Source organism: Eubalaena glacialis, chromosome 9 (assembly GCF_028564815.1).
Source record: "Eubalaena glacialis isolate mEubGla1 chromosome 9, mEubGla1.1.hap2.+ XY, whole genome shotgun sequence".
Taxonomy (NCBI): domain Eukaryota; kingdom Metazoa; phylum Chordata; class Mammalia; order Artiodactyla; family Balaenidae; genus Eubalaena; species Eubalaena glacialis.
In genome coordinates, this window is record NC_083724.1 from 111,903,604 (window position 1) to 111,930,065 (window position 26,462).

Consider the following 26,462-nt stretch of genomic DNA (forward strand, 5'->3'; position numbering starts at 1 on the left):
GACTCCAAATCCAAATCTCTAGGCCCAAGACCCTTCCTTTAAACTCCACAACCATCCATCCAACTGCTTCCTGCCTCAGGACTTGAGTGGGTCCTCTTCCCATTGGATCACTCTTCTCCTTGTTTATTTCTTACTCAAAATCCGCATTTGGAACTTGTCATCCTGGGCATCTACACCTGACTCTTCCGTTGTGTTTTATCTAAGAGAACAGCCCTTCATCCATCCAGCTGCACAAACACGAAGCCTGAAGATCACCCTTGACACTCCTTTCCTTTACATCTCACACAAAATTAATGGAGTAGACCTGCCAGTTTTCCCTTTCAAAGGCCTCTCAGTGCCACCCCCTTCTCTCCATCCTGTTACTGCTACCCAACTTGTAGCTACTGTCATCAATTCCCTGGACAAGTGCCAGCGCTTCCTAACTGGTTTTCCTGTTTCTGCTCTTTCTGCCTCATTCTCCACACCATAGCATGAATGATCTTTTATAAGTGCCTATCTGATTTCGTCCCACTCCCTCCTTGCTGAAAACATGACTTCTGTTTATATTTAGGATGAAGGTACAAATTCTTCACTTGGCCTGCAGGCCTCAGGGAGACTTGTCTTATGTCTGTATCTAGCCTCATCTCACCACAGCTTTCCCCTCACTTGAAGACTTCCATCATATATCTACTACCTCCGGGCCTTTGCACATGCTATTCTCTCTCCCTCTTCCTCCCATGCCTCCAATATCAGCTCAAAGGAGAGATTCCCACACCTTCCAAACAAGGTTGGGACTTAGTGTGATGCTTTCACCGAGGCTGGCCTTTCCCTTCTTTTGTAATGATGCATTTCCTCAGGTGATTGTCTGAGAATGCTTCTCTTGCCCACCAGACTTACAGCTGCATGAGAGCAAGGCTGGTGCATGGCTTACCATCGTTTCCCAAACACCTAGCACAGTGTTTGGTACAGAGTAGGTGCTCAGTCCATTTTTTAAGTGAGTAAATCAATATTATTTCATTTTATTGTACCATAATTTATTCAGCTGTTTCTGTGGTTGGAAATCGAGGATGATTCCAAGTTTTCACATTCACCAACAATATCACAGTGAATATCCCTATGGATAAATCATTGCTCATGTTTTTTTATTGCAATATAGTTAATGTACAATCTTAGGTAAGTTTCATGTGTACAACAGTGATTCACAATTTTTACAGGTTATATTCCATTTATAGTTAATATAAAATATTGGCTATAGTCCCTGTGCTGTACAATATATCCTTGTAGCTTATTTTATACATAGTGGTTTGTACCTCTTCCTCCCCTACCCCTATCTTGCCCCTCCCCTCTTCCCTCTGCCCACTGGTAACCACTAGCTTTTCTCTATATCTGTGAGGCTGTGTCTTTTTTGTTATATTCACTAGTTTGTTTTAATTTTTAGATTCCACATACAAGTGATATACAGTATTTGTCTCTCTCTGTCTGGCTTATTTCACCAATACCCTCCAAGTCCATCCATGTTGGTGCAAATGGCAAAATTTTATTCTTTTTTCTGGCTGAGTAGTATTCCATTGTGTGTGTGTGTGTCTGTCTGTGTGTGTACACACACCACATCTTTTTTATCCATTCATCTGCTGATAGACACTAAACTGTACTCCAAAGACACTGAGGTATATATAGAGAGGTAGAATGAGGTAAGCTACAGGGAACAATACACATAGAAACTTCTGCTGTATGAATAGTTTATTACCAAGTCAGAACATTTTATATTTTACTTATAATTTGCATCTTATTACATCCTGAAATTTAAAAATGACTCCACACAGCACCACTCACAGGATGGGTTGTCATGTTGCAGGAGATGTTCGGAATGATATTTACGTCACCCTGATCCACGGGGAGTTTGACAAAGGGAAAAAGAAGACACCGAAGAACGTGGAGGTGACCATGTCTGTGTATGATGAGGAGGGCGGGCTCTTGGAGGTACGTGGTATCCCCAGCAGTCCCGCTGCCATCACACGCTCCTTTACAACAACAGGACTTGGGGCATGATGTTAATTGTTCTCCACTGTAGAGTGCATTTGGTGTTTCACAAGGGAAAAATAGGAAACCTGTTAAATTTGTGATTAGCAATCACCAATTGTAGTAATAAATTCATGTAGACTCTTATTTTCATGATTTCTCCTGTGCTGAGAAAGACCTTAAGCCACCAGGGATTTCAGGTGTACACTTCCGATGCAGAGATTCTGTATCATTTTCAAGTTATTTAGCCACTTTCAAGACTGATAAGGTCCTCCGGGGCTGGCATGGAGTGGCATTCCTGCCCAGGTCATGTGGAGGGCACACGCCCTCCCCCTGGGTGAGCTAAACCAGTGGAGATGCGCCCGTTAGAGCTGTTACACCAGAAAGGCTCTTGGTTCGAGGTCAACTACCACACTCTTTAGTTTTAGGAATCAGGAAACTGCAGCCCAGAAAGGATAAGCTATTTTCTCAGGGAAGCACAGGACTTAGTGGTGGCACTGGGAACGGACACAGGTGTCCTGCCTTCCGGTCCAACAGAAGTGACTCTTCATTCTGACATCAAGGAGAAGGAGAGGCAGGGGGAGGCTTTCGTTGTCCCAGCTGACATCTGGCTCCTCTTGTATGAGCCATAGTTACCTGCTTCGGAATCCACTCCATTCACTGAGTCCCTCACGGCGGGGATACAGCCGAGTACACGACCCCTGCATTTCCCCATGGATATGATCATCTTCCAAGGAATCAGTTGACTAAGTTGTCTTCTGCATAGAGGGATAAGCACAATGCTGTGGGCCATGGTACGGGAGTGATTTCTTTGTGCTGTTGAGAGAGTCCTTTTGCCCCAGGAGTTCAAGTACACATCTTCACGGCTCTGCTAACTAGCTTGGAAGTACCCCCAGGGAGGCCTGATGCTACTGAACTAAGTGGTTCATTTCTAAGAAGAGACACAACCCTAAGTTCTAGTGAACATGCCACACCTACACACCAGGTCCTTAAAGCAGAGTATAGACAGGACCTCACACAGCAGTGTGTCTGCACACATGCTGGAGCTCCCGGTCACCCTCTCTAGGCCTCTGTTCCCTGAGAGAGGAAAGAAGAAAGAAAGAAAGGACAGTGTATGGCTGGGATGGAAGAGAGAAGGAAAGTTCCAGCAAAGAATAATGTTAAGCTTGTGCTGGGTGCCTTAGCTACTACACATTGAGACACTTGGACCCTCAAAGTGCTAGAAACTCTTTCTTTTTTTTTTTTTTTTAAATTATTTTTTTATTGAAGTGTAGTTGATTTACCATGTTGTGTTAGTTTCAGGTATACAACAAAGTGGTTCCGTTATCCATCCATCTATCTATCTATCTATATTATTTTTCAGATTCTTCTCCCATATAAGTCATTAAAAAATATTGAGTATAGTTCCCTATGCTATACAGTAGGTCCTTGTTGTGTATCTATTTTATATATAGTAGTGTGTATACGTCAATGCCAACTTCCTAATTATCCCTCCCCGCTACCTTTCCCCTTTGGTAACCATAAGTTTGTTTTCTATGTCTGTGAGTCTGTTTCTGTTTTGTAAATAGGAATGTTTTGTTCATTTGTATCATTTTCTTTAAGATTCCACATACAAGTGATATCATATGATATTTGTCTTTCTCTGTCTGACTTAACTGCACTTAGTATGGTAATCTCTAGGTCCATCCATGTTGCTACAAATGGCATTATTTCATACTTTTTTATAGCTGAGTAGTGTTCCATTGTGTGTGTATATATATATATATATATATATACACCATATTTTCTTGGAAACTCATTCTCACTCTACTGTTCACCCCCAGATGTAATCAGCTTATGTATGCCAGTGTAAGGCATGTGCTGGCCATGTGGAATACCCTTAGTGTTCTAGATATTACTACCCCCTCCTAATTTTTTCTTTCCATCCGAAGAAAGCAATTCATCCTGGTGCTGGATACGAAGGCATTTCCGAGTACAAATCAGTGGTCTATTACCAAGTCAAGCAGCCCTGTTGGTATGAGACTGTCAAGGTGAGAACGTGTCATCAGTAACCCCTATCATATATGAAACCTCGTTTAGATTCCTTTCTTCTTTTTACCCACAAATCGCTCCTCCTTTATCCTGAAGTTTTAGATAGGTTGCCTGTGGTGTGCAATCAGAAATGAATTGATCATCGTAGCTCTGCAGAAGCTCATGTCTCTTTCGTAAACTTCAGAAATCTTAAGTAACATTCTCGTTCGTAAACGTGTTGAAATTGGAAGAGAGAAACTTGATGTTGTAATGATGTAAGAGGCTGCCAAGATGGTCCAGAACCAAATGGAAATTTTCACACTCTGCAAGCAGTTTCCTAACATTTCTTTCCTTCTTGGCCTCTAACCAAGTTTGCTGGGCTTCTTTTCAATTTAAATATGTGTCTTACAAATTCCAAAGTGCTCTTGAGATCAGTCCGCTCATGTGAGCCTCACAGTAGCTCTGCGACAAACGGTCCGAGTTGCAGTAGCCCATTTTCTGATGACGTAACTGACTCTCAGAGAAGTGAAATGACCAAGTTCCTCTAGCTGCTCAGTGTCAGAGCCTAAACTGGATTCCACTTCTTCTGAGCCCCAGACTCCATCAACTCTTTCCTTTTTTGTTGTTCTGGTTTTTTACTGAAGTATAGTTGATTTACAATGTTGTGTTAATTTCTGCTGTATAGCAAAGCGATTCAGTTATACATATATATACATTCTTTTTTATATTGTTTTCCTTTATGGTTGACTTCAGGATATTGAATATAGTTCCCTGTGCTATACAGTAGGACCTTGTTCTTTATCCACATCGGCTTTTTCTGATTGTCAAAGTTTTATGAGCTCTCCATAGAAAACTAAAAAAAAAAAAAAAAAAAAAGTTGCACTAATATCTTAAATCAGAAGTAACCATTTTCCACAATTTTATATACTTTATATGTTTTGGATCATGCTGTTCATACAAATTTATATTGTGCCTTTTCAAACTCTCTTGAGGCATTAAAAAGTCTTCAGAAGTATATTTTTAGATACTTGCATAATATTCCATTATATAATCATGCCATAATTTGTTTAACTGTTTGCTACAAATTCTCTGCCCTGTACATTGCTCCATGCCTCTGTTTCCCCTGTCTCTTCTGTTTATGTAAGCAGCAAAAAAAAAGAAAAAAAAAGCTTCCTTGTCCCCAGTGTTGATATTATCTTTTCCTTCTATCATAGGCCCTAACTATTAACATATCCATGTACACCTTGCCGTCTTGCACACAGACCTGAAAGTACTGATCTTTTCCCTCTGAAGTATCTCCTGCTTCACACTTGAGAAAGCACTAGAAATTTGTAATATCTCCGTTTTCAGAATCTATGATAAACAGCAAAGATGATCTTCTCTTGAGATTCTTTTGGTTTTGAAAAATAGCTAAATCTCCTTTGAATGAAACCCTATACCAAATCTAACTCTATAGGAATTACTCCTGTGATCAGATACTAAAATGTGGCTCATTTTATAAAATGAACTATGAGTGCGGGGGACTGTATTGATATTCCTTATTATTGTGCAGGTATCCATTGCTATAGAAGAAGTTGCTCGCTGCCATATAAGATTTACCTTCCGACACCGGTCATCTCAGGAATGTGAGTATTAGGAGGTCTACGACATATTTCAATCAAACAGTGTTTACTCTTGCTTGACAGCTCTTTTGTGGGTCTGTAGAATGAGATACTTGGCATCTTTATTTCAAGATTCATTGAAGCTAAGGAAATCTTAAAATGAATTTTTCTAGGCTTACAAGATCTGTGTTTATCATTGTATATCAGAATTTCCCTGAAATTTGTTCTATGAATACTAAGGTTCTACAATGCTAATAGATGCTGTCTGACAAAAAGAGTTTCCCTGTTGAATAGGGATAGAAAGTGCTTGTATATTATGTCTCCCTCTTAGACGTTCACCGTGTATGTTGCCACATTGCTGAGAAATCCTGAAGCAAGAAAACTGTTCAATCTGTTGTTTCCCAAATTATTTTTTTTTTATGAAAGAACTGTTTCAAGTCTTAGATCACAGTTTATGAGTTGACTTTCCTAAGGTGTGAACAGAGGAGAATATTGATTATTTTCAGATTGATCACAACATTTCTGGAAGTGTTGTTCTCATTCAGCACTGCATAAAAATGCAGTCCTTCCTTCCAAACTGAATTTTTTGAATGCCATCTACCTACCAGACTGCAGGCCAGGCCCTGGGTAGATGACAGCAAATAGGACACAGTCACTGCTCTGAAAAGTCTCTGTGGTCTGGTTAGGAAGATGAGCAAGAAAACAGGTGATGAAGTTCAGATCAACGTGATACGTGTTACAGCAGCAAACATCAAGGAGTAAGCACAGCACCTAACCCCGCCTGGGGATTTATGCATAAGGTTTCCTACATCCTAGCTGAGACTTGAAGGTGAGCAGAAGTTAGCCCAGTGAAGGGTGCTGGTGGAGAAATGTGTTTGAAAAGCCAAGTGAGCTCGGTAGGGCTAAAGTGGGAGCCATCATGATATTAGATTGAACCATCTGAAATTGCCATTTTTGTAGGTCAGTATCAGATAGTCAAGTATCAGCAAATAGTCAATTATCAGCAATTTCGTACAGTTCTCCATCATACTAAGCTAGCATTTATCAAGCTCTTAGTTTGTACCAGACACTATGCGAAGCTCTATTTATACACCATCTTGTTTAGTATCTACAGTAATCAATAAGACCCATACACATTTTAATCCACATTTATATGTAAAGAAACTGAGGCACAGAGATGTTAGGTATGTGCCCAAGGTCACAGGGCTAGTAAGTTCCTGGATTGACATGTCAGTGGTCTGATTCCAGGCAGGCTAGAGCCAGATCATGAAAGAATGCTGTATGGGTGGTGCTGGTGGTTGTGATTTCGTATATATTTATAACAGCTTTAGTCACGGTACCCCCAAATTGGCCGCCAACAGGAGAACAGATGAACAAACTGTAGTATAATCCTATGCTCAGCCAATCTGGGTAACACGAGTCACAGCAGACCTTAGAGGTGTGCCTGTGGTGAGAACAGGCCATGAGTCACCCCAGCCGTAGACATTTAAGCAGGGGACACGGTGAGCTCAGAGGCCAACACCTGAAGACCAGGAGAGAGGCCCTTTGCTTCCTCAGGAGACTGGACCCTCCTCCCCCAAATGCCACAGGACACACAGATCCACTTCTCCTGGCACCGGGGCTACTATCTTGGAAAGAAGAGAGGAACAGAAATCTTAGATGGCATCGCAAACCTTGGAAGATAATAAACAAAATACTTACTGAGTCTGTCTTAGAACAGCAGTAGTGAGATAGCTCATGGGAAGATTTTGGAGCAGGGCAGTTGACTTGATTAGATTTGATTTTGGAGATCCCCAAAAGGTGGAGAAGAGCTGGAGACAGAGAGATCTGTTATGAAGATCTTGTGGGAATACAGGGAAGAGGTGAGGGTGGCCTGGCCTCAGGTGGGAACAGCAGGGACGGAGAGAAAAGGCACAGCCTCCAGAGGCGCTCAGGACACGAAGTTGGCATGGGGGTGGGGTCAGTGTCAACACCCACAGTTCTGATTTGGATGACCGAGTCGATACTGATGTCATTCATTCACAAATATAGGAAAAGGCGCATACTTGGGGGCACCAGAAGATTTCAGTTAGGGAACTATTTCCTTCAAGGAGTCTGTGACGTGGACGGTACGTATGGTTTATTGGGGCTCGCTCAACTGTGTTGATTATAGCACGATTGAACACCAAACCCCAGAGCAAAATGTGCCATCAGCTCTCATAGCCATCACCCCCTGGTATCTTTCTGCCCTGCTCAGACATGTATTCCTGTCTTTTCAGCCAGAGATAAATCGGAGCGAGCCTTCGGGGTGGCCTTCGTGAAGCTGATGAACCCGGATGGCACCACTCTGCAGGACGGGAGGCATGATCTGGTGGTTTATAAGGTGTGCTAAAGAAAGAGGCTCAGAAAGTGGCTAAGGACATATTTACTCCCCCTGAAATTGCTTCTGAAAGCTCCTTTCAGACTTATGTGTATAAATATCAGAAACTTCTCTCGGGCTGTACATGTTTGCCCCGTCAAGTCTAGAACCCCAGAGGACTGTGGTCACACCAGCCGCATGGTCTCCCATCCCTTTAGTCTTTTAAATGATGGTCCCTCCCTCTCGTGCAAATGGCGTCCGTGGAGGTGAACAGTCAAGGGCTGTTATTCTGCTCTTTGCATCAGCCTATGTGGAGCGTTGATAGTTGCACTGCTGGGCTGGGTTACAGTGTGGTGGATGTGGTAGGATGTGGTTTTCCTATCAGCGTGAGCCAGGCACCACTTCTCCGCTCTGTGGCCTCCTTTCCTCTCCTATCAGTTGTGTCCTTATTCTTCCCTCTAACTGCTGCAGAGCTATCGCTTCCACTGAGATTTTAGAGCAGAAAGCAGATGTTGGGAAGATCTCATTTGTCCAACAATATCCAGGAAGATCTCATTTGTCCAACAATATTGGTAGCTTTTTTGAGATGAATCCACTTGATGTGTATTTCCCTTAGCAGCTCCTGAATTCAAAAATAGTGTTGGAAGCCACGGCAAGCTGTTTCTTCTCAAAGGACCCAGTGAAGTATCATTGTGACCATTAACATGTTCAAGAAAATGAAATCCAACCTTATTCTTTTTTTTTTTTTTTTTTTTAATTTATTTATTTATGGCTGTGTTTTTGGGTCTTCGTTTCTGTGCGAGGGCTTTCTCTAGTTGCGGCGAGCGGGGGCCACTCTTCATCGCGGTGCGCGGGCCTCTCACCATCGCGGCCTCTCCTGTTGCGGAGCACAGGCTCCAGACGCGCAGGCTCAGTAATTGTGGCTCACGGGCCCAGTTGCTCCGCGGCATGTGGGATCTTCCCAAACCAGGGCTCAAACCCGTGTCCCCTGCATTGGCAGGCAGACTCTCAACCACTGCGCCACCAGGGAAGCCCCAACCTTATTCTTTATGTATTTACTTATAGCAGAGACTAGAATATTTTTTTTTTTTTTTTTTTTTTAAACATCTTTATTGGAGTATAATTGCTTTACAATGGTGTGTTAGTTTCTGCTTTATAACAAAGTGAATCAGTTATACATATACATATGTTCCCATATCTCTTCCCTCTTGCGTCTCCCTCCCTCCCACCCTCCCTATCCCACCCCTCTAGGTGGTCACAAAGCACCGAGCTGATCTCCCTGTGCTATGCGGCTGCTTCCCACTAGTTATCTATTTTACATTTGGTAGTGTATATATGTCCATGACACTCTCTCACCCTGTCACATCTCACCCCTCCCCCTCCCCATATCCTCAAGTCCATTCTCTAGTAGGTCTGTGTCTTTATTCCCATCTTGCCACTAGGTTCTTCATGACCTCTTTTTTTTTTTTTTTTCCCTTAGATTCCATATATATGTGTTAGCATACTGTATTTGTTTTTCTCTTTCTGACTTACTTCACTCTGTATGACAGACTCTAACTCCATCCACCTCATTACAAACACCTCCATTTCATTTCTTTTTATGGCTGAGTAATATTCCATTGTATATATGTGCCACATCTTCTTTATCCATTCATCCGATGATGGACACCTAGGTTGCTTCCATGTCCTGGCTATTGTAAACAGAGCTGCAATGAATATTTTGGTACATGACTCTTTCTGAATTATGGTTTTCTCAGGGTATATGCCCAGTAGTGGGATTGCTGGGTCATATGGTAGTTCTATTTTTAGTTTTTTAAGGAACCTCCATACTGTTCTCCATAGTGGCTGTATCAATTTACATTCCCACCAACAGTGCAAGAGTGTTCCCTTTTCTCCACACCCTCTCCAGCATTTATTGTTTCTAGATTTTTTGATGATGGCCATTCTGACCGGTGTGAGATGATACCTCATTGTAGTTTTGATTTGCATTTCTCTAATGATTAATGATGTTGAGCATTCTTTCATGTGTCTGTTGGCAATCTGTATCTCTTCTTTGGAGAAATGTCTATTTAGGTCTTCTGCCCATTTTTGGATTGGGTTGTTTGTTTTTTTGTTATTGAGCTGCATGAGCTGCTTGTAAATCTTGGAGATTAATCCTTTGTCCGTTGCTTCATTTGCAAATATTTTCTCCCATTCTGAGGGTTGTCTTTTGGTCTTGTTTATGGTTTCCTTTGCTGTGCAAAAGCTTTTAAGTTTCATTAGGTCCCATTTGTTTATTTGTGTTTTTATTTCCATTTCTCTAGGACCTGGGTCAAAAAGGATCTTGCTGTGACTTATGTCATACAGTGTTCTGCCTATGTTTTCCTCTAAGAGTTTGATAGTGTCTGGCCTTACACTTAGGTCTTTAATCCATTTTGAGTTTATTTTTGTGTATGGTGTTAGGGAGTGTTCTAATTTCATACTTTTACATGTACCTGTCCAATTTTCCCAGCACCACTTATTGAAGAGGCTGTCTTTTCTCCACTGTATATGCTTGCCTCCTTTATCAAAGATAAGGTGACCATATGTGCGTGGGCTTATCTCTGGGCTTTCTATCCTGTTCCATTGATCTATATTTCTGTTTTTGTGCCAGTACCAAACTGTCTTGATTACTGTAGCTTTGTAATATAGTCTGAAGTCAGGGAGCCTGATTCCTCCAGCTCCATTTTTCGTTCTCAAGATTGCTTTGGCTATTCGGGGTCTTTTGTGTTTCCATACAAATTGTGAAATTTTTTGTTCTAGTTCTGTGAAAAATGCCAGTGGTAGTTTGATAGGGATTGCATTGAATCTGTAGATTGCTTTGGGTAGCAGAGTCATTTTCACAATGTTTATTCTTCCAATCCAAGAACATGGTATATCTCTCCATCTATTTGTATCATCTTTAATTTCTTTCATCAGTGTCCTATAATTTTCTGCATACAGGTCTTTTGTCTCCTTAGGTAGGTTTATTCCTAGGTATTTTATTCTTTTTGTTGCAATGGTAAACGGGAGTGTTTTCTTAATTTCACTTTCAGATTTTTCATCATTAGTATACAGGAATGCAAGAGATTTCTGTGCATTAATTTTGTATCCTGCTACTTTACCAAATTCATTGATTAGCTCTAGTAGTTTTCTGGTAGCATCTTTTGGATTCTCTATGTATAGTATCATGTCATCTGCAAACAGTGACAGCTTTACTTCTTCTTTTCCGATTTGGATTCCTTTTATTTCTTTTTCTTCTCTGATTGCTGTGGCTAACACTTCCAAAACTATGTTGAATAATAGTGGTGAGAGTGGGCAACCTTGTCTTGTTCCTGATCTTAGTGGAAATGGTTTCAGTTTTTCACCATTGAGGACAATGTTGGCTGTGGGTTTGTCATATACGGCCTTTATTATGTTGAGGAAAGTTCCCTCTATGCCTACTTTCTGCAGGACTTTTATCATAAATGGGTGTTGAATTTTGTCGAAAGCTTTCTCTGCATCTATTGAGATGATCATATGGTTTTTCTCCTTCAATTTGTTAATATGATGTATCACGTTGATTGATTTGCGTATATTGAAGAATCCTTGCATTCCTGGAATAAACCCCACTTGATCATGGTGTATGATCCTTTTAATGTGCTGTTGGATTCTGTTTGCTAGTATTTTGTTGAGGATTTTTGCATCTATGTTCATCAGTGATATTGGCCTGTAGTTTTCTTTCTTTGTGACATCTTTGCCTGGTTTTGGTATCAGGGTGATGGTGGCCTCGTAGAATGAGTTGGGGAGTGTTCCTCCCTCTGCAATATTTTGGAAGAGTTTGAGAAGGATAGGTGTTAGCTCTTCTCTAAATGTTTGATAGAATTCGCCTGTGAAGCCATCTGGTCCTGGGCTTTTGTGTGTTGGAAGATTTTTAATCACAGTTTCAATTTCAGTGCTTGTGATTGGTCTGTTCATATTTTCTATTTCTTCCTGGTTCAGTCTCGGCAGGTTGTGCATTTCTAAGAATCTGTCCATTTCTTCCAGGTTGTCCATTTTATTAGCATAGAGTTGCTTGTAGTAATCTCTTATGATCGTTTGTATTTCTGCAGTGTCAGTGGTTACTTCTCCTTTTTCATTTCTAATTCTATTAATTTGAGTCTTCTCCTTTTTTCTCTTGATGAGTCTGGCTAATGGTTTATCAATTTTGTTTATCTTCTCAAAGAACCAGCTTTTAGTTTCATTGATTTTTGCTATTGTTTCCTTCATTTCTTTTTCATTTATTTCTGATCTGATCTTTATGATTTCTTTCCTTCTGCTAGCTTTGGGGCATTTTTGTTCTTCTTTCTCTAATTGCTTTAGGTGCAAGGTTAGGTTGTTTATTCGAGATGTTTCCTGTTTCTTGATGTAGGCTTGTATTGCTATAAACTTCCCTCTTAGAACTGCTTTTGCTGCATCCCATAGGTTTTGGATCGTCGTGTCTCCATTGTCATTTGTTTCTAGGTATTTTTTGATTTCCCCTTTGATTTCTTCAGTGATCACTTCGTTATTAAGTAGTGTATTGTGTAGCCTCCATGTGTTTGTATTTTTTACAGATCTTTTCCTGTAATTGATATCTAGTCTCATAGCGTTGTGGTCGGAAAAGATACTTGATACGATTTCAATTTTTTTAAATTTACCAAGGCTTGATTTGTGACCCAAGATATGATCTATCCTGGAGAATGTTCCATGAGCACTTGAGAAAAATGTGTATTCTGTTGTTTTTGGGTGGAATGTCCTATAAATATCAATTAAGTCCATCTTGTTTAATGTATCATTTAAAGCTTGTGTTTCCTTATTTATTTTCATTTTGGATGATCTGTCCATTGGTGAAAGTGGGGTGTTAAAGTCCCCTACTATGATTGTGTTACTGTCGATTTCCCCTTTTATGGCTGTTAGTATTTGCCTTATGTATTGAGGTGCTCCTATGTTGGGTGCATAAATATTTACAATTGTTATACCTTCCTCTTGGATCGATCCCTTGATCATTATATAGTGTCCGTCTTTGTCTCTTGTAATTGTCTTTATTTTAAAGTCTATTTTGTCTGATATGAGAATTGCTACTCCAGCTTTCTTTTGATTTCCATTTGCATGGAATATCTTTTTCCATCCCCTCACTTTCAGTCTGTATGTGTCTCTAGGTCTGAAGTGGGTCTCTTGTAGACAGCATATATATGGGTCTTGTTTTTGTATCCATTCAGCCAGTCTGTGTCTTTTGGTGGGAGCATTTAATCCATTTACATTTAAGGTAATTATCGATATGTATGTTCCTATTCCCATTTTCTTAAATGTTTTGGGTTTGTTATTGTAGGTGTTTTCCTTCTCTTGTGTTTCTTGCCTAGAGAAGTTCCTTTAGCATTTGTTGTAAAGCTGGTTTGGTGGTGCTGAAGTCTCTCAGCTTTTGCTTGTCTGTAAAGGTTTTAATTTCTCCATCAAATCTGAATGAGATCCTTGCTGGGTAGAGTAATCTTGGTTGTAGGTTTTTCTCCTTCATCACTTTAAGTATATCCTGCCACTCCCTTCTGGCTTGCAGCGTTTCTGCTGAAAGATCAGCTGTTAACCTTATGGGGATGCCCTTGTGTGTTATCTGTTGTTTTTCCCTTGCTGCTTTTAATATGTTTTCTTTATATTTAATTTTTGATAGTTTGATTAATATGTGTCTTGGTGTGTTTCTCCTTGGATTTATCCTGTATGGGACTCTCTGTGCTTCCAGGACTTGATTAACTATTTCCTTTCCCATATTAGGGAAGTTTTCAACTATAATCTCTTCAAATATTTTCTCAGTCCCTTTCTTTTTCTCTTCTTCTTCTGGGACCCCTATAATTCGAATGTTGGTGCGTTTAATGTTGTCCCAGAGGTCTCTGAGACTGTCCTCAGTTCTTTTCATTCTTTTTTCTTTATTCTGGTCTGCAGTAGTTATTTCCACCATTTTATCTTCCAGGTCACTTATCCGTTCTTCTGCCTCAGTTATTCTGCTATTGATCCCATCTAGAGTATTTTTAATTTCATTTATTGTGCTTGTCATCGTTTCTTGGTTCCTCTTTAGTTCTTCTACGTCCTTGTTAAATGTTTCTTGCATTTTGTCTATTCTATTTCCAAGACTTTGGATCATCCTTACTATCATTATTCTGAATTCTTTTTCAGGTAGACTACCTATTTCCTCTTCATTTGTTAGGTCTGGTGTGTTTTGACCCTGCTCCTTCATCTGCTGTGTGTTTTTCTGTCTTCTCATTTTGCTTATCTTACTGTGTTTGGGGTCTCCTTTTCACAGGCTGCAGGTTCGTAGTTCCCGTTGTTTTTGGTATCTGTCCCCAGTGGCTAAGGTTGGTTCAGTGGGTTGTGTAGGTTTCCTGGTGGAGGGAACTAGTGCCTGTGTTCTGGTGGATGAGGCTGGATGTTGTCTTTCTGGTGGGTTCGTCCACGTCTGGTGGTGTGTTTTGGGGTGTCTGTGGCCTTATTATGATTTTGGGCAGCCTCTCTGTTAATGGATGGGGCTGTGTTCCTCTCTTGCTAGTTGTTTGGCATAGGGTGTCCAGCACTGTAGCTTGCTGGTCGTTGAGTGAAGCTGGGTCTTGATGTTGAGATGGAGATCTGTGAGAGATTTTCGCCGTTTGGTATTACGTGGAGCTGGGAGGTCTCTTGTGGACCAGTGTCCTGAAGTTGGCTCTCCCACCTCAGAGGCACAGCCCTGATGCCTGGCTGGAGCACCAAGAGCCTTTCATCCACACGGCTCAGAATAAAAGGGAGAAAAAATGGAAAGAAAGAAAAAAAGAGGATAAAATAAAATAAAATAAAGCAATTATAATAAAAAATAAGAAAAAAAATTATTAAGAGTAAATTTATTAAGAAAAAAAATTTTTTTTAATTTTTAAAAATAGATTTATTAATTTTTTATACTAAAAATAAGAAAAAAATTATTTAGAAAAAATTTATTAAGAAAAAAATTTTTTAATTTTTTAAAATAAAAAATATGAAAAAACTTATTAAAAATTTTTTTAAAAATAGAAAATAAGGAAAAAATTATTAAGAAAACATTTATTAGGGAAAAAAAATTTTTAAGCCAAAAAAAAAAAAAAAAAAAAAAAAAAACGGACAGACCTAACCCTAGGACTAACAGTGAGAGCAAAGCTATACAGACAAAATCTCACCCAGAAGCATACACATCTACACTCACAAAAAAAAGGAAAAGGGGAAAAGTTAATATATCCTGCTCCCAAAGTCCATCTCCTAAATTTGGGATGATTCGTTGTCTATTCAGGTATTCAACAGATGCAGGCACATCAAGTTGTTTGTGGAGCTTTAATCCGCTGCTTCTGAGGCTGCTGGGAGAGATTTCCCTTTCTCTTCTTTGTTCGTACAGCTCCCGGGGTTCAGCTTTGGATTTGGACCCGCCTCTGCATGTAGGTCCCCTGAGGGCGTCTGTTCCCCGCCCAGACAGAACGGGGTTAAAGGAGCAGCTGATTCGGGGGCTCTGGCTCAGTCAGGCCGGGGGGAGGGAGCGGTACGGAGGAGGCGGGGCGAGCCTGCGGCGGCAGAAGCCGGCGTCACGTTGCAGCAGCCTGAGGCGCGCCGTGCGCTCTCCCGGGGAAGTTGTCCCCGGATTACGGGAGCCTGGCCGTGGCGGGCTGCACAGGCTCCCGGGAGGGGCGGTGTGGAGAATGACCTGTGCTCACCCACAGGCTGTTTGGTGGCGGCAGCAGCAGCCCCAGCGTCTCATGCCCGTCTCTGGGGTCCGCGCCGATAGCCGCGGCTCGCGCCCGTCTCTGGAGTTCGTCCAAGTGGCGCTCTGAATCCCCTCCCCTTGCACGCCGCGAAACAAAGAGGCAAGAAAAAGTCTCCTGCCTCTTCGGCAGCTGCAGACCCCCTCTCGTGCACCCTCCCGGCCAGCTGTGGTGCGCCAGACCCTTCAGGCTGTGTTCACGCAGCCAACCCCAGTCCTCTCCCTGGGATCCGACCGAAGCCCGCGCCTCAGCTCCCAGCCCCCGCCCGCCCTGGCGGGTGAGCAGACAAGCCTCTCGGGCTGGTGAGTGCTGCTCGGCGCCGAGCCTCTGTGCGGGAATCTCTCCGTTTTTCCCTCTGCGTCCCTGTTGCTGTGGGATCCGCGCTGATAGCCGCGGCTCGCGCCCGTCTCTGGAGCTCGTTTAGGCGGCGCTCTGAATCCCCTCTCCTTGCGCGCCGCGAAACAAAGAGGCAAGAAAAATTCTCTTGCCTCTTTGGCAGCTGCAGTCTTTTTCCCGGACTCCCTCCCGGCTAGCACCGAAGCCCGAGCCCCAGCTCCCAGGCCCCGCCCGCCCCGGCGGCTGAGCAGACAAGCCTCTCGGGCTGGTGAGTGCTGGTCGGCACCGCTCCTCTGTGCGGGAATCTCCGCTTTGCCCTCCGCACCAATGTGGCTGCGCTCTCCTCCGTGGCTCCGAAGCTTCCCCCCTCTGCTACCCGCAGTCTCTGCCCACGAAGGGGCTTCCTAGTGTGTGGAAACCTTTCCTCCTTCACAGCTCCCTCCCACTGGTGCAGGTCCCGTCCCTATTCTTTTGTCTCTGTTATTTCTTTTTTCTTTTGCCCTACCCAAGTACGTGGGGATTTTCTTGCCTTTTGGGAGGTCTGACGTCTTCTGCCAGCGTTCAGTGGGTGTTCTGTAGGAGCAGTTCCACGTGTAGATGTATTTCTCATGTATCTGTGGGGAGGAAGGTGATCTCCGCGTCTTACTCTTCCGCCATCTTGCCCCTCCCTCCTCAGAGACTAGAATATTGACTTATTCTGTTTTCATTCAATGTTGAAATTATTTCTGGACTCAAACTCTGGGACAGTATCACAGTACCTCGGAGTTGGAAGGGATCTAATTTGATAAAACTTCATTTCTCAGGTTGGAAATACACTGCGCTCATGATAGATACTATTTTATTTGCACATAAGAGATTTTGTCCACCACTTTGGTGTCCCTAACATGCTTCCTTTGCAGGGTGACAACAAGAAAATGGAAGATGCTAAATTCTACCTGACCCTGCCTGGAACCAAAGTGGAGATGGAAGAAAAGGAGCTCCAAGCATCCAAAACCCTAGCCAACTTTACGCCAAACAAGGATAGCACAAAAGACAGCTTTCAGATTGCCACCCTCATCTGCTCCACAAAGCTCACTCAGAATGGTAGGTGTGGTGACCTCAGTGACGCCAGAATGAGTTTTCTATTTGGTCCTCCTAGGCTTCTTTGTTAGGCTCAGGGGACTGGACTGGACGCTGTGGGGCTGAGTCTTCTGAGGTAGGGTCCTGGGCTATCACGTGATATTCTGGGTAGTACTGATTAGATAGCTAAAGCTCTTCCTGAGGCTTCTTTGTCTATCTTTCCACTAGAATGAGAAGCATTTTGGTGGTTTTTAAATATGGTAAAACCTATAAATGTATTCATTAACAGAGGCTGTGAATATCGCAAGTCTTATGTTTCCTTCCTTCAAGGCAGCAAAGAACTCTAATACTGTGCTCTGTATGATGTATGTAACAAGAAATGTTGGTAGTAAGGGGAGGATACTGGCAGAGGAGCATCAGTCTCCTGCCCAAGCAGGTATGGCAAAGAGCAGGGAGGGTTTCCTGTTAGCATTCCATCTGTCCCCCATATAGAGCTCCTCTTTCTTGATTTTTTTCCCAAGCAGTCAGATTTTCCATAACATCAGCTGAAGAGTTCAAATGCGGCTTCATTTTGTCCCCTCATGAAATCTGATAGCAATTTTCACTTCTCTTGTGTATATCATGACATTTGATAGCCAATAACAACTTCTTATTCATTTAACCTATGTGATTTGTAAGGAGTCCTGCAGAATATAGTGATCCAAGAAATAGCTGCTTTGGGGACTTGCTTTAGAAATTCTTTGTCCCCTGTGCTATGTGGAGGATTAGTCCCTTTGACCTCTGAGAAGATTTGGGGGCTCTGCCTTAGGGAGGTGATAAGGTAGACAAAACAGCTGAGATGTAAGGTACACTCAAGGATCAGATAGCATGTGGTTGATCTTCAGAACGGGTCAGTATTGTTTATTTTGATGAATCTTGGTTGCGTAGAGAATATGGATAGTATTTCAACTTGGACAATTGATTAGACTCAACAGAGTGAGGCTCAGAGCTGTTACATTTGGGAAAGTAAAAGCAGGCACCGAAAATTAAGCCAGAGAAAAGGCAAAACTATGGAGACATGAAAAGATCCGTGGTTACAAAGGGCTCGGGGAGAGAGGGAGGGATGAATAGGCAGAGCACGGGGGATTTTTAGAGCAGCAAAACTATATACTAAATGATACCCTAATGGGTACATGGATGCACGTCATTATACATTTGTCAAAAGCCACAGAATATACTGCACAGAGCGAACCCTGACTTAAACGATGGACTTCAGTTAATAATCTTTATCAGTGTTGACTCATCATTTGTAACAAAGGTACCACAGTAATGCAGGATGTTAATAATAGGGGAAACTCTGGAGCCTTGAAGGGGTATATAGTAACTCTCTGTACTTTGGGCTTAATTTTTCTGTGAACCTAAAACTGCTCAAAAAAATAATAAAGTCTATTAATTAGTAAAAAAAAAAAAAAAACACTAAAAGTTAAGCCAGAAGGCATTCTGAGCTTTATGGAAGACACGAGAAAACTGTATCAATGATATAACCCTTGTTAGGGAAAAAGTAAACATAAATAAACTGCTGATACGAGGTTAAGTAGTATAATGTTTATGGGAGATGATTTACAAGGTGTATCAAAGATCTTAAATGTATTCAGACCCTTTGACCCAGTACTGTGACCCCTAGAAATTGAACCTAAATAGACAATGAGAGATGTGCACAAAGATTTATATATGAGGATGTTTCCCTATGATTCATAATAGGGGAACAGTGCAAGGAATCCAAATGTCCAATAGTTGGGGTCAGGTTAAAGTATATAATGTTATTAAATGATAAAATATATGCAGCTGTGAAATATATTTCAAAACAGTCAAAGACATGGGAAAATGTTAACACTATGTAGAGTATAATCCCGGTTTTGTTTAAATATATGAGGATAATTTGGAGCCTAATGCCTGGGTTCAGATCCCCGCTCTGCCACTTACTAGCTGGTTCATCTTGGGCAAGTCACTTGATCTCTCTGTGACTTGGTTTCCTCAGTTTTAGAATGGGAGTAATGATAGTATTTATTTCAAAGAATGAAGTAAATTAAAATAAGTAGAAGCAAAGCAACAATGTGTAGCACGTTGTAAACACTGCATGAGTATTAACTGTTGTCATCATCATCATTATTATACGTACACAGAAAAAGGCTAAAAAAATAATTACTCTAAAAGTTTGGATGATGGTTCTTATTTTCTTTATTCTTTCTGGTATTTTCCCAATTTTTAACTATGAAATGTCAAAGTGTTATTTATTTTTTAGCTCTGATGGTAGATGATAGAAAGCATCGATGTACTTTTGGGGCTCTAAAGGGATATTCGAAAGAGACAGCGTTTACCAAACATCTAGTAGATTATCCTTCCTAGAGACTAGGTTTGAAGAAAACAAGTAATAAAAGTTTGTCAAATTAACTTATTAGAGCTAATGGTTAGAGACAACCATACTGTTACATTGTTTATTATCTCCCAGGCAAAACTTTAGGAAGCTCATTGACAGGTAGCAGTACTCAGCTTGATGCGCTGATACCAACATCACGCATCTTCTAAATGTTCCAAACCTGTGCTGTCCCGCGCCTTACGTAGCTTGCGAAATTTAAATTAATTAAAGTCAAGTGAAGGTATGACTGCAGTTCCTTGGTTGCATTCGCCCCATTTCAGGTGCTCAGTGGTTTTCTGTGTCTGGTGACTTTCCTGCTGGACAGCACAGGTTGCAACGTTCCCATCATCACAGAAACTTCCATCGGGTAGAACTGTCCTCTTCCGTTTGTTGTCATCCCGTTCCTAGTGTTTAGATCTCAAAATCACTCAACATACTTTTTAAAAAAAGTCTCCAAGAATATCCTGTCCCAAAGAAGACTTAAAGAGGCAAACTCATCTAAACCAGAGCGGGGTGACCTGCTGACAACCTGGATGGGGGTAGGAAGAGGGGACAGATTTGGGGAAGATGAGGTGACATGAGCATCAGAGAAAATGGGGCATTCCCAGTGACAGATAATAAGCGTGTTTGCTTTCTTCTAAGTTGATGGGAGTGATAAAGAACCAATTCAATTTCTTCTGAGAAAGAAGAAGCTGAGGAACATGAATAAATCAACTCTATGAGGGCATTTGTTGATCAAGAGGAGGGTAGCTTTTCTCCTTTCACTCGGAGGCCACGACCAAAGGTGTTTCTCCTTAGCCTTTGGAGGGCTATTCAGACTCCAAAGTTAAAAGCCACTGGACTTTGTTACAAACAGAGCCTGTAGGCACCTTCATTATTTTATGAGTTTTTTCAAAACTAGAACAGACTAATTTATATGGGATCATTTTGTTGCTGGGCCCGTATGGAGGGTGAGAATAGAGGAGAGGGAGAGAGGAGTCAAGTCTCTGCAGGTGTGGACCTGTGCCAGGCCATTCACAGACATCTCATTTTACCCACCGACAGCCTAGCACGTGAAGACACCAATGTTGTCGTTATTAACCTCAGTTTACTGATTAGAGCGCCGAGCTGAGGTGCTGAAATATTTTGCCTAAACTCATAAGTGGTGGACTTGGGTCCGAAAACAGATATTTGTAACTCCAAAACTTAGGGTTTTTCTTTGTCATTCTTTTCTTTTTTAAACGTTATGGTCCCTAACCCTTTCCCAAAGGTCATCACTACCCTAAATTTGGGGATTATCATTCAGAGTACTGTGAATTCTTTTTTTTTTTTTTTTTTAATTTTATTTATTTATTTATTTTTGGCTGTGTTGGGTCTTCGTTTCTGTGCAAGGGCTTTCTCCAGCTGCGGCAAGCGGGGGCCACTCCTCATCGCAGTGCGCGGGCCTCTCACCATCGCGGCCTCTCCCGTTGCGGAGCACAGGCTCCAGACGCGCAGGCTCAGTAATTGTGGCTCACGGGCCCAGCTGCTCCGCGGCATGCGGGATCTTCCGGGACCAGGGCTCGAACCCGTGTCCCCTGCATTGGCAGGCGGATTCTCAACCACTGCGCCACCAGGGAAGCCCCTGTGAATTCTTATATACTTTTTTTTTTTTGGCCTCGAGGCATGTAGGATCTTAGTTCCCCAACCAAGGATCAAACCCGTGCCTCCTGCAGTGGAAGCGCAGAGTCCTAACCACTGGACTGCCAGGGAAGTCCCAATTCTTACATACTTCTGACGGTGATGTAAATTGGGACGACTTTGGATAACATTTAGATAGTATCTAATATGGTTAGAGGTGGTCATTCTTGATAATCCAGAAATGTAGTCTAGTTTTATACCTCAGAAAAGCTGCTGATACCAGATAGGCATATGAGAATGTTTGCAGCAGAATTGTTTGTGACAGCTCAAAACCACAACCCAACTGGTTGTTTATCGACAGTAGAATGGATAAATTCTGGTACATCCATACGATGGGATAGATACTCTACAGCAATCAAATGAAATTAACCAGAGCTATTCATCAACCTGTATGAATCCCAGAAACACGGTGAGCCTAGGGCTGTTTCTGTAACACCGTGTCACCACTTTTCTTGCCCTAAGACCTTATGATTCACCAGATGCCAAATCTATTCCTAATATGAGCAGTGATGGGGCACGCAAATATCTCTAGGGAGTAAACCTCTAGACTGATTAGTGGGTTCCTTGCAGATTCTTAAATCTGCTGCGTGACTCTTCAGCATGATGAAGTATCCAAATCCTTTTCCTAAGGCAGCCACAAATAGCAGGTAACAAATGGTGAGGTAACAAACGGCACGGTACGGTTGACTAGCACGTGGCAAAAACAGGAGATAGGAATATGGAAGTGGACAGTGCCTGGTGGATAGGCCTAGCACAGTGCCTATTATTAAGTACTTACTTACGGAATGAAGACAGTGAAGAGTTGTCTTGAGTACACTACCAGCTTCCTTGGGACTCCTGGTTCTCTTTCCATCCATCTATTCAATCTTTGATCCAGCATGTATTGAATACCTACAAGGTGGCTAGTGCTATGATGCAGTATAAGAAGGAATGCAATAAGGTTCCTTCCCTGAAATGTCTCAATCTATGGGAAGAGCCAAAGAGATACCAAGTGTGTTGTTAATTATTTGCCCTAAGGTATATGTATGTGGGCAAGGAGTGCAGATAGCAGAGAACGATTGGGTCTGTCTTCCCAGAGGGAATAATGTTTGAGATGGGTCTTGAAGTAGAAGTAGCAGCTGACTAAATACATAGTATTGTAAGTATTTCTGGGCTTTTCAGACAAAGGGAAGACATATGCAAAGACGGGGAGCGATTTCAGAGCATGCCATAGCTTGGGGAGTATTGAGTTGATCTGTGTGACTGCGATGGGCCGGCAGGAGGGTCATAGGAGGGGCCTTACTGCCTTCTCTGACTGGTATTGGGACTTTATTCAGTTGACAGTGGGAAGTCTCTAGGCTTTGGAGGCTTCCCAGGGACTAAACAGTCTGCAAGCCAGTAAAGCAAACACACTGAAGCAAATTGACTGTTCTAATGAACAGAATACATTTTCAGCTGCTTATAAATATATATTTATACAAATCCATTGATTAAAAAGTACAGATTGCTACTTTTACTAGATACTGCTCTGTAAATAGTAACATGACACACTAAACAAAATGATAAAGTAGTAACAGTTCAGCTGCCTGCTTTGTTTCCCTGTTATTTCACTTTTAGTATCTAGACATTCATTAAAGCTGTAAGGGACTTAAAGATCCCAAATTCTGCATTTTTAAATCCAAAAACACCTCAAGACTTTTGTCCCAGACTTACCCTAAGGACCATTCATCTGTTCTGCCTTCTTTTCAAGATAGCAACCCATCTGATCTGCTCGTCTGTTTATTTCTTTGAAGGACTCTGGGGAGGCAATATGACAGAGTAGCAAGGACATGGTTTTGGGGAATCAGATAAATCTCATTAAATTCCATTCATACCACTCCCTGGCAGTTGTGTGACCTAAGACAAGTAATTTAATTTCACAAAACCTCAGTTTCCTCATCTCAAAAATGGAACAAATAAAATCTGCTCTATGGTTACCAAAGGGGGAAGGTCAGGGGGAGGGATAAATTAGGAGGTTGGGATTAACATATACACACTACTATATATAAAACAGATAACCAACAAAGACCTACTGTATAGCACAGGGAACTCTACTCAATACCCTGTAATAATCTATGTGGGAAATAGAGTCTGAAAAAGAATAGATATATGTATATGTATAACTAAGTCACTTGGCTGTACACCTGAAACTAATACAACATTGTAAATCAACTATACTCCAATATAAAAAAAAATTCTTTTAAGTTAAAAAAAATAAATAAAATCTGCTCTACAGTGTGGATATGATATTTAAATGAATCAATGCACATATATAAGTTTTTATTTTCCCCTCTGCATCCACCGAGACACACGTAGTGACAAGGGGCAAATTAAGCAATGCAGCAAATTAAAGGTAAGAAGGTTAGTTAAGTGTTTCATCAGTAAGGCTGTGATGTCTTATATGAGAGACGTGAGTTCTATTCGGGCATCATTTTATGTTCTTGTACATTCGTGGTTGGTTTTTTTCTTCTGAAGAAGGCAAGAAGACCCCAAGGTTTTCTCTGATTTAGGTAGGAGACAGTAAATTAAAAGACTGCATAAGGTATTAGTCACCGTTAGGAGCAACGATCTTTTCTAGAGAGCTCTGTCACTGTGTCCTGAAATGGTGTGCGTTGCCCTGCTAATCCGTGTCTAACGTTTATGGTTTGTGGTTGTTCTTCCTAGTTGACCTGTTAGGCTTGTTAAATTGGCGTTCGAACCCTCAGAACATTAAACACAACTTAAAGAAGTTAATGGAGGTGGATGGAGGAGAAATTGTTAAGGTATGTTTATATATTCACAGTTAGGACTACAGCCACTGCATCCTTAGTTCAATATTTTAAATTAAACCGATGGGTGTAAACATAAAACTTGTCTAAATTGGGAAGCAAGTGTGCCAATTTTTAGGAAAATGCTATTTTTAAACCTATTCTGTTGAAACCTAATTATCCCCGAATTACTGCAGTCTGGAGCTAAACTGAAAGCACCAAATAACCTCTCTGTTTTTCTTATCTTCAGTTTTTGCAAGATACGCTAGACGCACTTTTTAACATAATGATGGAAATGTCAGACGATGAAACATATGACTTCCTTGTGTTTGATGCACTGGTAAGCAGTTACACATATTATCTAGTGTTTGTTCTCACAACTGTGTGGTTTTTAACAGTTCAGTATTATAAATAATTGTGATGCATAGGCTCCTGCATATGTATTTGTATACATTTCTCTGATGATTTCTTGAGGCTACATTCCCACAAGTAACATTAGATACAATTGACTTATAGTCAAGATGTTTATGGCTTTGTTTCCTGTTAGATCTTCCCTTTTGTTAAGCTTTCTCTTTCTCATTAGGGAAAACAAGCTGTTTTATGACATTTGAAATCAGGAGTCCCTTTAACTCGCTTTAAAATTATCTGGTCCTAAACCAGGAGATACCATTAACAAAGACGATTGTGGTTTGTTGTGTATGCGTGTCCTTGTGCGTTCTTGCAAGGGAGAGTGAATTTGCAAGTCAGAGATGAGTCTTGGTCTCATTATGTACAATACGCTACCCAGCAGACAATTTAAATTGTCACACAAAGTACTAAAACATGCAACCCATTCCAAGACCGGATATCCAAAGAAGGAGAGGGGATATCGGACTCTGGGAAGGTCAGCGATGGCAGTGGAGTGGCGGAAGCTGACACATCCAAACTAAGCATCGTTTTCTGATTGTTGGGGTTAAAGTTCAGGGCAGAGTTTTCCCTGAATGTTGCAGCAAAGAAGGAGGAAGGTGAATTGCAGCTTCAGGTCATTCATCAACTTGGAGGGACTGGTAGATTCAAGAAGAGTTTAGGATGTTGACACTTAAGGATGTAAGACAAAGAGAGAAGTGCCCCCAGCTGCGATCACACCTGGCCAGGTTTATGGGCAAGAGAGTCTATGGTAACGACTCCATGGGAGAAGGTCTGGAGATAGATTCCCGTGGGACAGAGCAGCTGGCAACGGGCATGTGTGGAAGTCCCAGGTGTCCCTTCTTTTGCCCTCTTCTATCACAAGTAGGTGCAAAGTGGTTATTTGTATCAGTAGATTCTGTGTCTGGTAGTGATAAGAGTTAACATGAGCAGGAAATTGAGACTCAAAAGTCTGGTGAGTTCAGTTATTAGGGACACCCACACTGCACTGAGGAGACACATGTCCTGGAGTATTTCATTAGCTGCATCCTTGGGTTAGTGTTTACTATTCCCATGGGAAAGCCTTCCCCACACCCTTCCCCCTCTCATCCCATTTTCTTCCCTGACTTGGTTACCTGTGCACTGCCCTCTCTCTGAGGCGGTCAGCTCTCCGAGGCTAGGGGTGCTGGCTTACACTGGTTTCCTCACAGCATTTAGCACAGTGCCTGACACTTAATGTCTCTCTCTGTTCGTGTTAAATAAAAAGAAACCCCAAGACTTGACCTCAGCTCTGGAATAGTAACATGGGAAAGCTACCATAATGACCAAGAAGGAAAAGAAGGTCCCAGACGTTCAGCTCCAGCCTGTTGACAGACCGCCGGGGGTTGTGCTCTGCTGCTATTTATGTTTTTCACCTTTGGCAGGTGTTTATTATTTCACTGATAGGAGACATCAAGTTCCAGCATTTCAATCCCGTCCTCGAGACCTACATTTACAAGCACTTCAGTGCCACTCTGGCCTATGTGTAAGTACCAGGCCCGGGCAGGGCTTGTGGCTGGATTGTCGGGTTTGTGCTCTTGGGACCGGGTTGTTGAGAAGCCAGAGGGACGTGAGCTGAGTACCCTTGCCTCGAAGTGCAGAACCTTGTTCTAAGCTTCCTTGGGGAAAGTGGGAACCATCTAACTATTCTAACCATGCCAAAGGGATTACATTCAGGCCCTGCTTTCTGGGAAGTTACGGAAGAGATGAGACTGTACTTCTTTAAGAATCCAGAGCATCTGTAGGTGAGGAGTTGAAGCTGTTAGGGGCACAGTCCAGGACAGAGGACCCTACGCAGGATCTTAGGAGGCGGGTGTCAGTGGGATCAGCGTGACGCCCCAATGGGATCAGAGGATGAAGCAGGACGACATGTGATAGAACTGAGGGTCATTCCCTCAACTGTACGCCGCAAGTGCTTTGCAGAATTTATTACCTAGAGGTCACGAGAAGATTTAATTTTGTTTCTTTTACGTAAGAGGGAATGGTCTCCACCTTTCCCAAGGTGCAGCCTTCTTTCTGTCTTTGGTTTATGAGCCCCTGACTGATGTTCAATCTGAGCTTTGCCCTGCAGTGCTCAGCTCGTCATGCCGTTGGATGTGGCCTGTCACCCCGCGCCTTGCACTCTGGTTACCGTGCAGAGCA

General features: G+C 42.0%; 1 protein-coding gene across 1 annotated transcript in view; it reads left to right on the forward strand.

Annotated features, from left to right (window-relative positions):
• Positions 1-26,462, forward strand: part of DOCK5 (dedicator of cytokinesis 5) — a 222,862-nt gene that overhangs the window by 121,590 nt on the left and 74,810 nt on the right. Inside the window, exons 14-21 of the mRNA XM_061200716.1 lie at positions 1,835-1,959; positions 3,930-4,028; positions 5,561-5,633; positions 7,868-7,971; positions 16,919-17,102; positions 23,815-23,912; positions 24,148-24,237; positions 25,706-25,806. Of these exons, the coding sequence (XP_061056699.1) occupies positions 1,835-1,959; positions 3,930-4,028; positions 5,561-5,633; positions 7,868-7,971; positions 16,919-17,102; positions 23,815-23,912; positions 24,148-24,237; positions 25,706-25,806 (874 nt within the window). The remainder of the gene's footprint in view (positions 1-1,834; positions 1,960-3,929; positions 4,029-5,560; positions 5,634-7,867; positions 7,972-16,918; positions 17,103-23,814; positions 23,913-24,147; positions 24,238-25,705; positions 25,807-26,462) is intronic.